The 14,973-nt window shown below is 39.4% G+C and overlaps 1 protein-coding gene across 5 annotated transcripts in view; it reads right to left on the bottom strand.

The window, feature by feature from the left end:
- MAST4 (microtubule associated serine/threonine kinase family member 4) overlaps positions 1–14,973 on the bottom strand; it is a 231,976-nt gene that overhangs the window by 61,446 nt on the left and 155,557 nt on the right. For all 5 annotated transcript variants that reach the window (XM_058169501.1, XM_058169502.1, XM_058169506.1 and 2 more), the window contains one exon: positions 9,412–9,500. In XM_058169501.1, the coding sequence (XP_058025484.1) occupies positions 9,412–9,500 (89 nt within the window). The remainder of the gene's footprint in view (positions 1–9,411; positions 9,501–14,973) is intronic.

The raw sequence follows: 14,973 nt of genomic DNA on the forward strand, positions 1-14,973 counted from the left end.
TTATTTTTTTTATTATTGAAAATATTTTCTGTCATTTAAAACAGTTTACCCTGCTAGCTCTTTAGCTGGTTCTTAACTCTTTAATTCCCACCCAATGGTTTGTTTCCTTCCAAAATAAACCAGTAGTCTTGATTACAACCGCTCTATTGCAGTTCATATTTTATTAAGGAAATCTATTGTGTTGCTGAGGTGTGTTTTTTTTCCTTATAAAACTCCTCTGTTCTTGAGGAAATTCTGATCTAAATGAAAACAACGAGGAAGCACTGAAACTGTTTTACAACATGAATTATGTAAACAAACTAATCAGGCAGGGAAGAGACGGAATTGTCAAGGGAAATTAATGTACCCACACAGCCCTATTTGTATCCATGCATACTTGGGAGATGAGATGAGCAGCAATACTTCATTCCTGAGTTTCAAATCCTATTTCTTTTTTCTTTCTTTCTTTTAAAAGCAAAAAAGAAGTTAACAGTGAGGTGAAAATTAAGCATGTTTGCCACTTTTTATTGGAGTCAATGTCTTACTTGTTCGATGAAGAGTTATTTGGGAAAAATGGGGTGCTGACCAGCAGGGCCACAATTTCAACATGGGGAATGTAAGAAACAAAAGGAAAGGGGATGATAGAACTGCTTTTGATCCAACCATTTCAAAGTAATATATTTTTAATAGTACTTTTCTTATCCGTGGTGGCACAGTGATTAGAATCCAGTATTGCAGGCTAATTCTGCTGACTGCCAGCTGTCTGCAATTTGGCAGTTTGAATCTCAGCAGGCTCAAGGTTGACTTGGCCTTCCATCCTTCTGAGGTAAAATGAGAACCCAGATTGTTGGGGGCAATGTGCTGACTCTGTAAACCACTTAAGAGTGGACTGTAAAGCGCTGTGAAGTGGTATATAAGTCTAAGTGCTATTGCTATTATGTATCTTAGTTAATTATTTCTTTTCTTTTTCATTGCCCCATACCTACCTGGCCCTTTTTAAGGACTCAGTTTATTCTGGCTGCAAAAAATCTTCTTGTTGGACAAACTTTTATACAAGATTTAAAAAAAGTATGCTATGAAATATTTAATTGTGTAGCAATTGAGGAAAAAATATTAATTTTAGAGGCCTGGCTATAACCTTCATAACTCACATATTTTCTGTGAGTATTAGTCTACTCTAAATCCTATTGTTCCAGAGCCTGATGCTTTCAAAGACTTCAAAAATGTCATGTAGTTTGCAATGACTGTTGACTACTATTTAAATCTAATCAATGGGATCAGACATTATATAAGGTATCAACACAGGTTATTCACAGAGACATTGATATGAGTGTAGCTAATCATCCCTGAGTGAATCAGTCTGGTATAGTAGTTAAGGCACCAGGCTAGAAACTGAAAAATGTTGGGTTCCGGTCCCATCTTAGGCGCAAAGCCAGATGGGTGGCTTGGATGGGTCATTCTTTCTCTCACTCTTAGGAAGAAACCATTTACAAAAATCTTGTCAGCTGCTCCACCAGGAGTCCAAACTAACTCCAAGGCAGACATACATAAAGATACACACGAATATTTAAAATAGTAATGTATCTGAACTTGATATATTATATGGAGAACTATTCTTGAAATAGTTTTTTTTTTTAAATCCTGAAAACTTAGTTGCTATTGCAGCATGTGTATTATTTGATGTAATCAGGAATTTTATAACTTTTTGTAACTTTTGTAACTTTTCAAAATATATGCCTTAAGGTTTGATGCATCTGGACAGCAAAGTAACTTTTTAAGGCCCAATATTTGCTTTCAAAAATATTTAGGGAATACTTTTAATTACCCCAGAAGGTAAAGAATATTTAAGTGCAAAAGCATTAACATTTTATATGAAGACATATTTTTGTTTCCAAGTGAGGAAAATACTAACCTTTCACTAAAAAAGTTTATATCTATTGTGTGCTCGTGTATTGTTGTGGTTGAAGCTGAAGTATTCATTGACAGGTAGTTTGCAATGACTGTTGACTACTATTTAAATCTAATCAATGGGATCAGACATTATATAAGGTATCAACACAGGTTATTCACAGTGTTAGATTCGGGCAATAACGAGGCAGGAGACCAGGGTAGTGACAACAGCTCTTTACTATATGGTGAACCCAGCAACCGGGCTGGGGAAAAACCTCTCCTTATATACAGTTTAACCCGGCGGCTTCAACCAATCAGCAACGTGCTTGTTTCCCGCCAAAATATTTAAAGATACATTACACTCCTTCCCTCCCAGAAAACACTTTACCTATATATTTACATTATATTTACATATTACTTTTCTACGTAATCACGTAAATAGACTGGGCGTCTCCTGATTCTTTCGGACCTCGCAGTACAGTCTCTGGGAGTGGGTTGAGCTGACCGGAGGGCTGTTTGCTCCTCTCGGCTCCTCCTCTAGGCCATCCGGCCCTGGATTATTGCAGAGTCGTCCCTGCTGTTTTCTACAGGAACCTGTGGGCGTCGCTGGACCTCCGGGAATTCAGTTAAGTCCTGCGATTTTCCCGGGTTTGAGTCAGCTGTTGGTTCAAACATGGAATAGTCAGGGCCTGTTTCGTCTGACTCGGGTTGTCCGGCTAACCGTTTCCTCAATTGGTCTATATGTCGCCTCCATACTCGGCCATCCGTTAACTCTACCAAGTATGATTTGGGACCTGTTATGTTTAGAATTTTTCCTGCTACCCCGGTCGGGCCTCACCATAGTTGTGTGCCCATACCGGTCGCCTATATCCATTCCTCTTGTTTTTCGAGTCCCCTTGTAACCCTCCGGTGTATAGTTGGATTTAAGCGGTCTAGTGGGCACCTGAGTTTTCGGCCCATTAGTAATTCGGCAGGGCTTCTGCGGTGGTGGCACAGGGGTTCTGTGTTGGACGGCCAGGAAAATATCTATTTTGATTGCCAGTCGCCTGGCTTGAGTCTGGACAATGCCTCTTTGCGCTCGGACGGCGCTCTGCAAGGCCATTCGTCGCAGGGTGGAAGGGCGCCCAGAGGGCATGGCGGATGCCCTCTTCTGCCAAGTATTCCTCAAACTGTGTTGCCGTGAATTGCGGGCCGTTATCGGAAACCAATGTGTCGGGCAACCCATGTGTTGCAAATAGGTGCCGTAGGACTGAGATCACGGCCTCGGCTGTCATGGATCTCATGAGAATGATTTCCAGCCATTTGGAGTAGGCATCGACTACTACCAGAAAGGTTTGGCCGTGGAAGGGGCCGGCAAAATCAATGTGGATTCTCGACCAGGGCCCTTGGGGTCTTTCCCATTCCCGAACCGGGGCCGTTGGGGGTAGAGGTCTGGACTCCTGGCAGGCCTGGCATTTCCCTACCCTTTCAGCAATTTCTGAGTCCATTAAGGGCCACCACAAATAGCTTCTCGCTAGACCCTTCATCCTAACAATCCCTGGGTGACCCTCGTGGAGGAGATCCAACACCCTTTTTCTTAATTTCTCTGGGATCACCACTCTATCCCCCATAGCAGGCACCCCTTGAGCCGAAAGTTCCCCACGTTTTTACAAATTCTTTAAAGCGCTCGCCCGGCGGCCACCCTCTTGTACCCAACCAGTACAGTCCTCAAAATAATGTCCCGGTATGATGCCGAGCCACCTCCTTAGATGTGACTGGGCCAGAGTCCAGAGAGTCAATTAGCAGGATGGGCGTCCCGGAGTGGGGTCTTGATCGCCCCTGGTAGTGGGCATCTGCTTAAGGCGTCCGCATGCCCCAACTCTTTTCCGGTCGATGCTGCAGCTTGTAGGAATAGCGGCTAAGAAGATAGTCCATCGGGTCAATCGTGGCGAAAGTGCCACAGGCGTTGGGCGATCGCCAGCCAGTATCCTAACAGTGGTCTATGGTCTGTAACAATTTCAAAGTCTCTGCCGAAAACGTATTCGTGAAACTTTTTTACCCCTGACACAATGGCTAGCGCTTCCTTATCCAACTGGCTATAGTTCCTCTCTGTCGAGGACATCGTTCTGGAGTAGAAGGCTATTGGGGCTTCTGTGCCATTTGGAAGTCTGTGGCTGAGCACAGCCCCACCCGTAAGGGAGGCATCGCAAACCAATAATAATGGCAATGAGCTATGATACTGGATCAGTAAGCTATCGCTCGTGAGTAGGTTTTTTACTGCTTCGAAAGCCCTAGCTTCCGACTTTCCCCAAGACCAAACAGTATTCTTTCCCAGAAGCTTATGCAGCGGCTCAGCAACGGTTGCCTTGTTTTTTAAAAGACCGCGTAAAATTCACTAGCCCCAGGAATGCCTGTAGCTCTGTTTTGTTTTTGGGCGCTGGAGCCTTTCTTATTGCCTTGACCTTGCTCTCAGTGGGGTGAATTCCTTCTTGTCTATTCTGTAGCCCAAGAACTCTACGGATTCTACCCCTATCTGGCATTTGTTCACTTTAACCTTTAGACCGGCTGACGGAAAATGCCCAGAACTTTTCTCAACGCTCCCCAATTCCTCTAAATTTTCGCTGATATCAATACATCATCGAAATAGGGACTACCCTGGGAGCCCTTGCAGAAGTCGCTCCATTAAATTTTGGAATAGACCAGGTGCCACACTCACCCCAAACTGTAACGGGTACACTTGAAAGCACCTCTGTGAGTTACAATCGTTTGGGCTTGGCTGTGTTGGCGTCTACGGGCAGTTGTTGATAGGCTTGAGCCAAGTCTAACTTTGCAAAGACTTGCCCTTGCCCCAGCGAGTGCAGCAAGTGTTGCACCACGGGAACCGGTAAGCGCTTTTCTGTAAGGCTTTGTTTAACGTCGCCTTGTAGTCAGCGCAGATTCTAACTGACCCATCTGGTTTCACTGGGGTGACGATTGGCGTCTCCCACTTTGCGTGATCGACTGGCACCAGAATCCCTGACTGATGAGCTTGTCTATCTCCTTGTCAATCTTGGGTTTAAGGGCAAAGGACTCTCCTTGCCTTTAACCTAATGGGGGCTACCTGGGGTCTAAGTTGAAGGAAATAGGGGTCCCCTTGTACTTGCCCAGGCAGTCCTTGAAGACATCTTGAACTCGTTCATGAGTGTGTCTTTTAGGTTACAGTCACTTCTGTAGATGCCAGTCACTCCCATGCCCAATGCGGAACCAGTCTAGTCCCAACAGACTTGGCAGGGTCCCCTTGTACTTGCCCAGGCAGTCCTTGAAGACATCTTCGAACTCGTTCATGAGTGTGTCTTTTAGGTTACAGTCACTTCTGTAGATGCCAGTCACTCCCATGCCCAATGCACGGAACCAGTCTAGACCCAACAGACTTGGCAGGGTCCCTTCGACTATCGTGATGGGCAGGGTCTTCTTGTGTGGTCCGTACTTGACGCGGACGGAGGTGGTCCCTCGAACAGGGATGCGATTCCCTTGGTAGTCGTGCACTCGTAGCCGTTGTGTTTGCAGTTTGCGTTTGGCGGTTTTCGGCAAAGCTTTTGCAAAAGTGTCCCAGGACATGATTGTGATCGCTGACCCTGTGTCCACTTCTAGTCGGCACGGCACTCCTTCTATCTTTGGTCTGGTGAAGATTTTCTTCTCGACGCGGGTTGCTGCACGGCCTATTACAACGGTCGTTCGATTTGAACTCGCGCCCTTTTTGTTTAGACCAATCACGGGTTGCCTTGCCGATCCTGCGCTCTGATTGGTCGATTTGAATTTTCGGCGGGAAGGTTGGGGTGCTCGACAGACTTGAGCCAGGTGCCCCTTCTTCTCGCACCGCCGACATGTAGCGTCCTTGAACTTGCATCGTTGACGCTGGTGTTGCCCTCCGCAACTTCCGCATTCATCCCGGTCTTCTTTGCCCCTTCTCTCGGTGAGGCAAACTCCCTCCTCATCCTCGCCGTCTGATTCGGTCTGGATTTCTTCGTTGTGCACCGGGGTTTCTTTTGCACTCGCCGTTGGCGTAAGTGGCTTTTGTAGGGTTTCCGCCGCTTGGGTGGACATCTCATGAGCTCTGGCCGTCCAGGCGTTTGCCAGCCTTAGATTCCTTTTTGATACCAGCCGCCTCCGCAAACGCATGTCTCTGACCCCACGGATGAGTTGCTCTAGTAACTCCTCGTCCAAATCTCGGTACCCACAGTCTTTGGAGGCTTTCCTCAGGGCGGCCATGTACTCGCTGATGGATTCGCCCTCTTGCTGTCTGCGCTCTCCAAATTCAAACCGCCGTACGTACTTGGACGGTGTTGGCGAAATGGTTCTTTAGGAGATTTTGCAGAGTTTGCCACGATACCGATTGTACCGGCGTTGGCTCTGCCAGGGCTTCCGCGATGTCGATGACCTCGGGACCGCAGTGGCTCAGGAAATAGGCCCTTTTGCGGTTGTCTGGAACTCCTTGCAGCTCATTTGCCTCCAGGAAGCTCTCGAAACGGGTCATGTACGTTCCCCATTTCTCCCTGGATGGGTCAAACGGCGTGGGCGGAGTGTAGCTGGCCATCGCTGCGATTCTGCCCTGAGCTTTGCTGGGTTCGGTTCTTTCGTTGTGTTCAGCTCGTTCCTGGTGCTCTTAACCTCGATATCCCACCTTCGTCGCCAATGTTAGATTTGGGCAATAACGAGGCAGGAGACCAGGGTAGTGACAACAGCTCTTTACTATATGGTGAACCCAGCAACCGGGCTGGGGAAAAACCTCTCCTTATATACAGTTTAACCCGGCGGCTTCAACCAATCAGCAACGTGCTTGTTTCCCGCCAAAATATTTAAAGATACATTACACACAGAGACATTGATATGAGTGTAGCTAATCATCCCTGAGTGAATCAGTCTGGTATAGTAGTTAAGGCACCAGGCTAGAAACTGAAAAATGTTGGGTTCCGGTCCCATCTTAGGGGCAAAGCCAGATGGGTGGCTTTGATGGGTCATTCTTTCTCTCACTCTTAGGAAGAAACCATTTACAAAAATCTTGTCAGCTGCTCCACCAGGAGTCCAAACTAACTCAAAGGCAGACATACATAAAGACACACACGAATATTTAAAATAGTAATGTATCTGAACTTGATATATTATATGGAGAATTATTCTTGAAATAGTTTTTTTTTTAAATCCTGAAAACTTAGTTGCTATTGCAGCATGTGTATTATTTGATGTAATCAGGAATTTTGTAACTTTTTGTAACTTTTGTAACTTTTCAAAATATATGCCTTAAGGTTTGATGCATCTGGACAGCAAAGTAACTTTTTAAGGCCCAATATTTGCTTTCAAAAATATTTAGGGAATACTTTTAATTACTCCAGAAGGTAAAAAATATTTAAGTGCAAAAACATTAACATTTTATATGAAGACATATTTTTGTTTCCAAGTGAGGAAAATACTAACCTTTCACTAAAAAAGTTTATATCTATTGTGTGCTCGTGTATTGTTGTGGTTGAAGCTGAAGTATTCATTGACAGGTAGGACATTGTAGCATATAATTTTATGTACTACGCTTAGGTTGGACTGAAGACAGCGAAGTTCTATATTGTCTAAGCCCAAAATTTCAAATCTGGTGGCATAAGTTATTCTGTTGCGAGCAAAGGAAAGGAGGACTCTTCTCATGAAATATCTCTGGACTCATTCAATTGTATTAATGTTCGATATGCAATGCGGGTTCCAGACAGATGAGTTGTATTCAAGAATTTGTCTAGCAAATGTTTTGTATGTCCTAGTTTGCAGTTCAATATTACTGGAGAAGAAGCTATGCAAGATTAGGTTAACAACTCTTAATGCCTTTTTGACAATGCTGTTACAGTGAGCTCTGGCACTTAGACCATTTGAGATGAGTACTCCAAGTTCCCTGACAGAGTCAGGGCTGTCTACGAGGTCGTATCCTCCCAGCTTGTATTTTGTGGTTTTTTTGTTTTTTGTTGTTGTTGTTTTTTCCAATGTGTAAAACAGAGCATTTGTTGGTTGAGATTTGGAGTTGCCAATTGTTTGACCATTCTGACACATAGTCAAGGTCTTTTTGTAGGGTAGCACATTGTCGGTGGTGTTGAATAAGTTTTACATCATCAGTGAAGAGAACGCAGTTGCTTATAATATGATCGCAAAGGTCATTTATATAAAAGAAAAAGAGTGTGGGTCCTAAAATGCTACCTTGGGGGGACACCCTTTTAATAGGTGCAGGTTTAGATAAGGTGTTCCCTATTTTGACTACTTGTTGCCTGTTTGATAGGAATGCAGCTATCCACTTATGCAGGGATCCGGAAAAGCCATAAGATTTTAGTTTTAGAAGTAGTTTGTCGTGTACCCTGAATCAAAGGCTTTACAGAAGTCTATATAAATTGTGTCTATTGCTTTACCCTGGACAAGTTGTGAAGTCCATATGTTTTTGCAGTGTAAGAGTTGCAGATTGAAGCCAAACTGCTTGTTAGAGAGTAGGCTGTTTGTCTCTAAGTAGAGGGTAATGGATTGGTTTATAATTCATTCCATGACTCTGCAGGTGATGCAACGTAAGGAAATTGGTCTGTAATTTTCAACTAGGCTACTTTTTTGAAGATAGGGATGACCGTGGCTAGTGACCGTAAATTAGGTAAGGAGCTGGTTCTGAAAGATATTTCATAGATTATGCTAAGAGGTTCTACTATGGTGGTTTAAACCTTTTTTAAGAAGTAAGCACATAATCCATCAGAATTGATTTACCTTTCTTCTGTTCTAGAAAACCTCTGAAAATTGTTATCAGTCCTCTTTTAATTAGATTTTTTTAAAAAAAATAATCCCACTTTTATTATTTTTAGCAAAATAATGTGGTGACTGTAGGCTCCTCTCTCTCTTGTTTCATTGTTTCCTTAAGCAGCACCCCTTTCCCTCATCCCCCAAGGATCATCAACACATTCCATTACCCTAATTCTCTTTCCTCCTTCTATTTTTTACCACCACCAGCTGAGAGAGTGCAATTGGCCCAAGTTTACCCAACCTTCGCATAAACATTTATTTGTACTTTGTTTTAGTTTATTAGGATCTAGCAAAAATGAATGTAACAAAGCTCTATCTGTAAACCTGTGCCATCTATTACAATTAATATCAACTACATTTGTTTTGCCTGAAGTTATAGTTCCAAATCTATTTTATGTCAATTCTGCAGATGTTTTTATCTTGTACTGCTTCTGATCAGTGAGAATAACCAATTCACTTTAAAAAGAATAACTGATGTCAGTTGTTCAAATTGTACAGAGAAATCAACTAGTGATACAATTATCAGTTTATAATGTTGCATAATGCATTAATTACAGTATTTAAATTTTTTCACTCCTATCTTATCAATGACTTTTGCTATGGTTATAAGCAAGAATTATTCAAATAGATATGACAAATTCATTCCAATAAATATTAAACCTGCATTTCATATTATTAAATTCTACATTAAAACACATCATATCACATACTCTACATTTAGACAAAATTTTAAACAGGAAAATACTATAACAGATTTTAAAAGAACAACGGTATTACCTGCATGAGCAGAAAGTGGTGAATGGGGCCGAGGCATAGCTGAAGACTGTCCATTACAGATCAAACTTTTTCGATTACTTGTCCGGCAACTATAAGAAGAGAGTACTTGGTTATTAAATGATAATCATTAGTTAATATTTAAATAACTCAAAATGCATAGCATCTATGTCACCTATTTCAACACTAAGTTACAAACCTGTTACATCCTATATATGAAATGGCAAAGGAGGGTATATCCTATATATCAGGAAAAATATACTAAGATGAATTAAGCCACATTTAATACAAGCATTATCCAGCAAACATATTCACCCTCCACTTTCCTCTTCAAGGTTACAAATGCAGGTTTACTTAATATAGAGCAAAGGTAAGGGAAAAAGGTAAGGGAGCAAAGGTAAGGGGAAAAGGCCAGAAAAAATGATTGTGAAAAAAATCATTGTAATTGTATCTATATAGATTTCTTTATGTCAAACAGAGGAATGATTGATCTGTCTTATGATATACCAATTAAAAATCTAATTATTGAGGCAAATTTCACATCTGGGCTTGTTGTAAATAGATGTGGCATATACTGCAAAGATAAATGTGTTCCTTTGTTCATATGCTTTGCATCTCAAATATTGCCAATCACTATTTTTCTCAATTAGAGTTGACAGGAATATTATAGTTATATTTCATAATAGAAAGAATTCTTTGCAGATTTTTAGCAGTATTTATAAATGTTGAAATTCTAGGCAATGGTGGTCACGTGATCACTATTTGCAACCTTCCCTGCTACCTTCCCATAAGCAAAGTCAATGAGGAAGCCAGCAGGAGGTCACAAGTTGCTCCAGACAATCATTCCCACTGCTTTTTTTCTGGAAAGCCCCCAGCAGGGCAAGTACAAGCCTCAGCTGCATTCGTGCTAACCACCCTCAGCCCTACCTCTGCCTGCAATCACATCACAGCACTCACCCATTCACTCTTGCTGCAGTTTACCAGTCCATAATCCTTTAAGCAAGGATTTACCTGTTTAAATTATGAGTGTAGTTGGACATGAATTATTAAGGAGTTACTGTTTATTCAAGGCCCCAAAGGAGTTACTGGTTATTCAAGACTCCTGAATACATGTCCTACTGTCTTATTGCATTCTCAATTCGTTTTATATCTGTAAATCATTTTACAATTAACAGTGACCCAAGATCATGAATCTTGTTTACAGTTCTATTGAATTATATTGCTATTGTTTCCAATACGCAATATTATATGGTTCAGCTGCCTGCAATTTGGCAGTTCAAATCTCAACAGGCTCAAGGTTGACTCAGCCTCCATCCTTCCAAGGTAGGTAAAATGAGGACCCAAATTGTTGGAGAAAATATGCTGACTCTGTAAACCACTTAGAGAGGGCTGTAAAGCACTGTGAAGCGGTATATAAATGTAAATGCTATTGCTATTCACTATTCACAAACATCCTGTCATATAAATGCTGGTGTCTCTTTAATGAGAGTTTGTCTCACAGGTCTCAGCCAGATTCCCACAACACATGTTGTTCACTATGTCTCATGGACTAATTTGGCTTCAAATGTTTCTATTATTTCATTTTGATCAATCAAATCAATCAATCAATTAAATCACTTCCAGCTTTCTTTTCTCTACTTCTTTAGGTTTATTCTAGATTGACAAGAACGCCAGAGGAAAAACACTACCAATCTGCTAAATACTTTTGTTCTGCGTTTTCCCCCTTCATTCACTCTAATACTTTAACTAAACAATGACTCCAACTCTTCAATTAGCACTGTTTCTGTATTAAGTATCTAACAGACTGCCACCTTTTGTTATTTCATATAATGAGTATATGTTTCTAGCCTGTTGGTGCAAAACCTATAGTATTAAATACAAAGGTTCTTAATTATAAATATATTTCTAACTGTGAAGTCTTATGCCAAGTATTGCAGAAGAATTAGAATATCAAATAACTGCTCAAGAATCAAATACCTAGATTACTTTTTGATTTAAAATTGTGTGCATTCAGGAAAAAATACCTCTTTATAATAGCCATACTTACTAAATGTAGCATTTTCTGATAAATTACGTAAAGTTTGATAACTTCTTAGTTATTTAACAGTTATATATAATAGAACACATAAATCAATATTAACATACAAACATATTTCAAAGCGATACTCCTAACTGCAGTTTTCATGATAAGCAATCAACAGCACCAATGATACCCCAATAATATGATCCATTAAGGTTCTTTCTTCAGAGAGCACTGTTTTAGTCTGTATACAGGAGTAAATTACTAGCAATAAAGGTTAATTGCTAAAAGGAGCATGAATGGAAGATGTGCTGACAGCAATTACTCCTTATCATGGTTTTCACATGAAATTTGGCGTCTGCTTTAATCGTTTATAATAATTTCACTTTAACATCCTTAATTATTAATATTTGCGCTTGTAATGAAGATGGATACAAGCTTTAAAATACTATGGCAGCACCTTTAGGAACATGTGCTGACTATTGCACTCTGCTGTAATGTAGCCCATAATTTAGTTGCCATCTGGATAAGCAGGAGATGAAGCTTCAAAGAATATGAACCACTGTATTTGAAAAGCTACTGTGAAATGAAATAATGCAGTTGGCCAACAAAAATGTGAGGAAGAACTTTTGTTATAAAACTTAGCTGCAGTAAGCAAAAGAAAAAAAAGATATGTTACACAGATTCTTTTCCCTCCTTTATTCATCTTTCTTTGTAATAAAACCTATGCCAAACATCTCTTTCCAAGAAATAAGATTATTTCATTTCTACTTTGTTTATTGGCATGCATTATGAAACATGCTGATCTGTCATTTCAATTATTTGCTGTCTTTGCAAATTCAGGTACAAAAAGTTAACTATGAATGCAACATCTTAGGATTTGGATAGCAGAAATTATGGTTGAAAAAAGCTGTTATTTCAAAAAGTTAAAGTTAATGTTTTCACTTAAAAATACTTTTTAAAAATTGCAGCAACGCTATTAATATGGGATAAGAAGGCTTTTATCAAGAAAACAATCTTGAACGCATTTGTAATTAATGTTGCTATTAGACAGATACTAGTTATTGGCTTAGTTCCAACATAATTTCTCCTTATTAAAATGTATCACAACAAACCTGACAGTAAAACCCCTCTTTTTCCTGCAAGCAAGAATTGGTGAGACCACAAAGTAGACAAAATAATAGAAAAGGAAGAAGCTAAAATGCTCTGCGACCTTAGAATTCAAACAGACAACATCTGCCATGTAACACCCCAGACTTAACAATTGTTGATAAGAAAGACAAAAAAGTCTGGATAGTGGACATGACAGTACCTGGAGATAGCACAGTAGAAGAGAAGGAAATGGAGATAATCGCAAAATACAAAGTTTTGCAAATAGAAATAGAATTACTGTGGCAAAAGAAAGCAAAGGTAATACCAGTAGTAATAAGCGTCTTGGGTGCAATCCCAAAACAACTGCAGCACAACTGGAACACATTAGCATTGACAACTGCAAAAGGCAGCTTTATTTGGAACAGCTTACCTCTTGAAACAATACCTTTAACACCATTAAACAACACCTGTTTATCCCAAGTCCTGGGGAAGGACTCAATAGGTGGATAAAAATGCCAAATCCAGCCTAAATATCTGTCTGACTGGGTGACCAACCATAATTATAATAGCAACTGTCAAACAGCTTGGGTTATTATAGAAGATGAATGGTTGAAGTCTAAAGATAATACAAAGGTATTGGATTTAAGGTTTTTTAGGCTGTATAGAAGTTTATGGCAAGGCTTGGAATGTTTTGTTAAGTTTATACCTGTGATACACCCAGTAAGGCAGTATTAAGAAACCTGTCCTTGCTTATGAAGTATTGGGTACGGTACTTTGTAGCATTGTGTGTTAACATTAAAGAGATATCCACATTTTGAAATATAGCTATTACCTACTTGGTGGCATATGCATAAAAATAATTTCCTGTTAACCAGAAATTAAACAAGAGAGATGCTGAATTTAATAGCATTAAATTAATAGCAATAGCAATAGCACTTAAACTTATATACCACTTCATAGTGCTTTACAGTGTTCTCTAAGCAGTTTACAGAGTCAGCATATAGCCCCCAACAATCGGGGTCCTCATTTACTAACAGAGTTAATCACAGGTCTTATTTATATATAACACTGATCTATAATATTTAATTTTGGCATAGTTTGATGTACAAACTCATCCCAAGGGGAAAAAAATAGTTCAGCCATCATGATAAGACCATCAGAACAACCATGTTGTGGTTTGGTGTTATATCATGTAGTCAATTAAAAAAAAAAAAATTAAAAATGGAGTTATACATATAATAGCCATTCTTTTGAACCAGACTTGTATTTCTAGTAGCTTTTTAATTAACCTGGAGCTGTTTTACATGTACAGTAACTGTAGCTCTTTCTCTTCCAGAAGATCAAACTGACTTTTGTCCAACATTATTCATAAAGTATTTCCTTTAATTTGAACAGTGTTTTATTTGCTCCCTAAATCCATAATTATCATTGGTCTTATTTATATAGAAATAATATAGATGTTTTTGCAGGCTGCTATGTTAATATGTCTTATATAATTATGTTGCAGATACTTCTGCATGATGCATAAAATACACATTAGGAATCTGTAGAAATCACAAAGTTCTTCAAAATTTCTATGCAAAAAGAAATGCAAGAAAATTTTAATTGTTTTGTATATATAAAACTGAGTCACTTCCAACTTTTTCTCAGGAATTTTTCTGCAGTTGAATTAGGTTATCATCTCTATAGATCTTTGGATGACAGATGGAACTTTTAGTAGATGATATTAGCTCGTTTCTTGCATTGAAGCTTAAATACCACAGATATTTTTATACATAGTACTGCAAATGGTTAATTCCTATAGTATGATACTAGTTCAGCAATTTTGGGATAATCAAACAGTGTCAGCATCTTGTGAATTTCATGTCTTTTTCACTTTGTGCCTTAGAATTGCCTTACTTGCAACAAATCTCTTTTGAATATTACAACATAGCAACCATCAAAATAACACTGTTCCTTCAACAGACTTGAACCAAGAGCTCGTAGAAGCATAATATAATAATAAATAAATAAAATCACAGCAAATTGTTTGAAAAAAATAAAGGAAAATATATACATACAAATGAGTAAAGAGAAAACTACAACTTTTGGTGGCTAATTAGACTCATTAATCTTAGTCCATAATTGCCTTTGTAGAATAAGGCAAAATATGGATACAGGGTCACTGATTTCTAAATACATCATTTCAAAGCATGATTAGAAATTGGAATTGGATTTATTAGCAAACAACTTCCATTTCAATGCCCAAAAAACTTCCTATGACTTTCACGTTCATGTATACATTGGCTTTTAAGGAGAAAATATTCTTTATGACAGTAGGCACTATCTAAAGTATGTGGTACAATTTTCAGTAGAAATAAGATTCTGGCAGAGTGTTGCTCTGACAGAGGCAGAAATAATGTTGGTAAAGGAATGCAATAACTATAAATTAAATGTCAGCTGTGGGAAAGTAA

The sequence above is a fragment of the Ahaetulla prasina genome, chromosome 2 (genome assembly GCF_028640845.1).
Source record: "Ahaetulla prasina isolate Xishuangbanna chromosome 2, ASM2864084v1, whole genome shotgun sequence".
Taxonomy (NCBI): domain Eukaryota; kingdom Metazoa; phylum Chordata; class Lepidosauria; order Squamata; family Colubridae; genus Ahaetulla; species Ahaetulla prasina.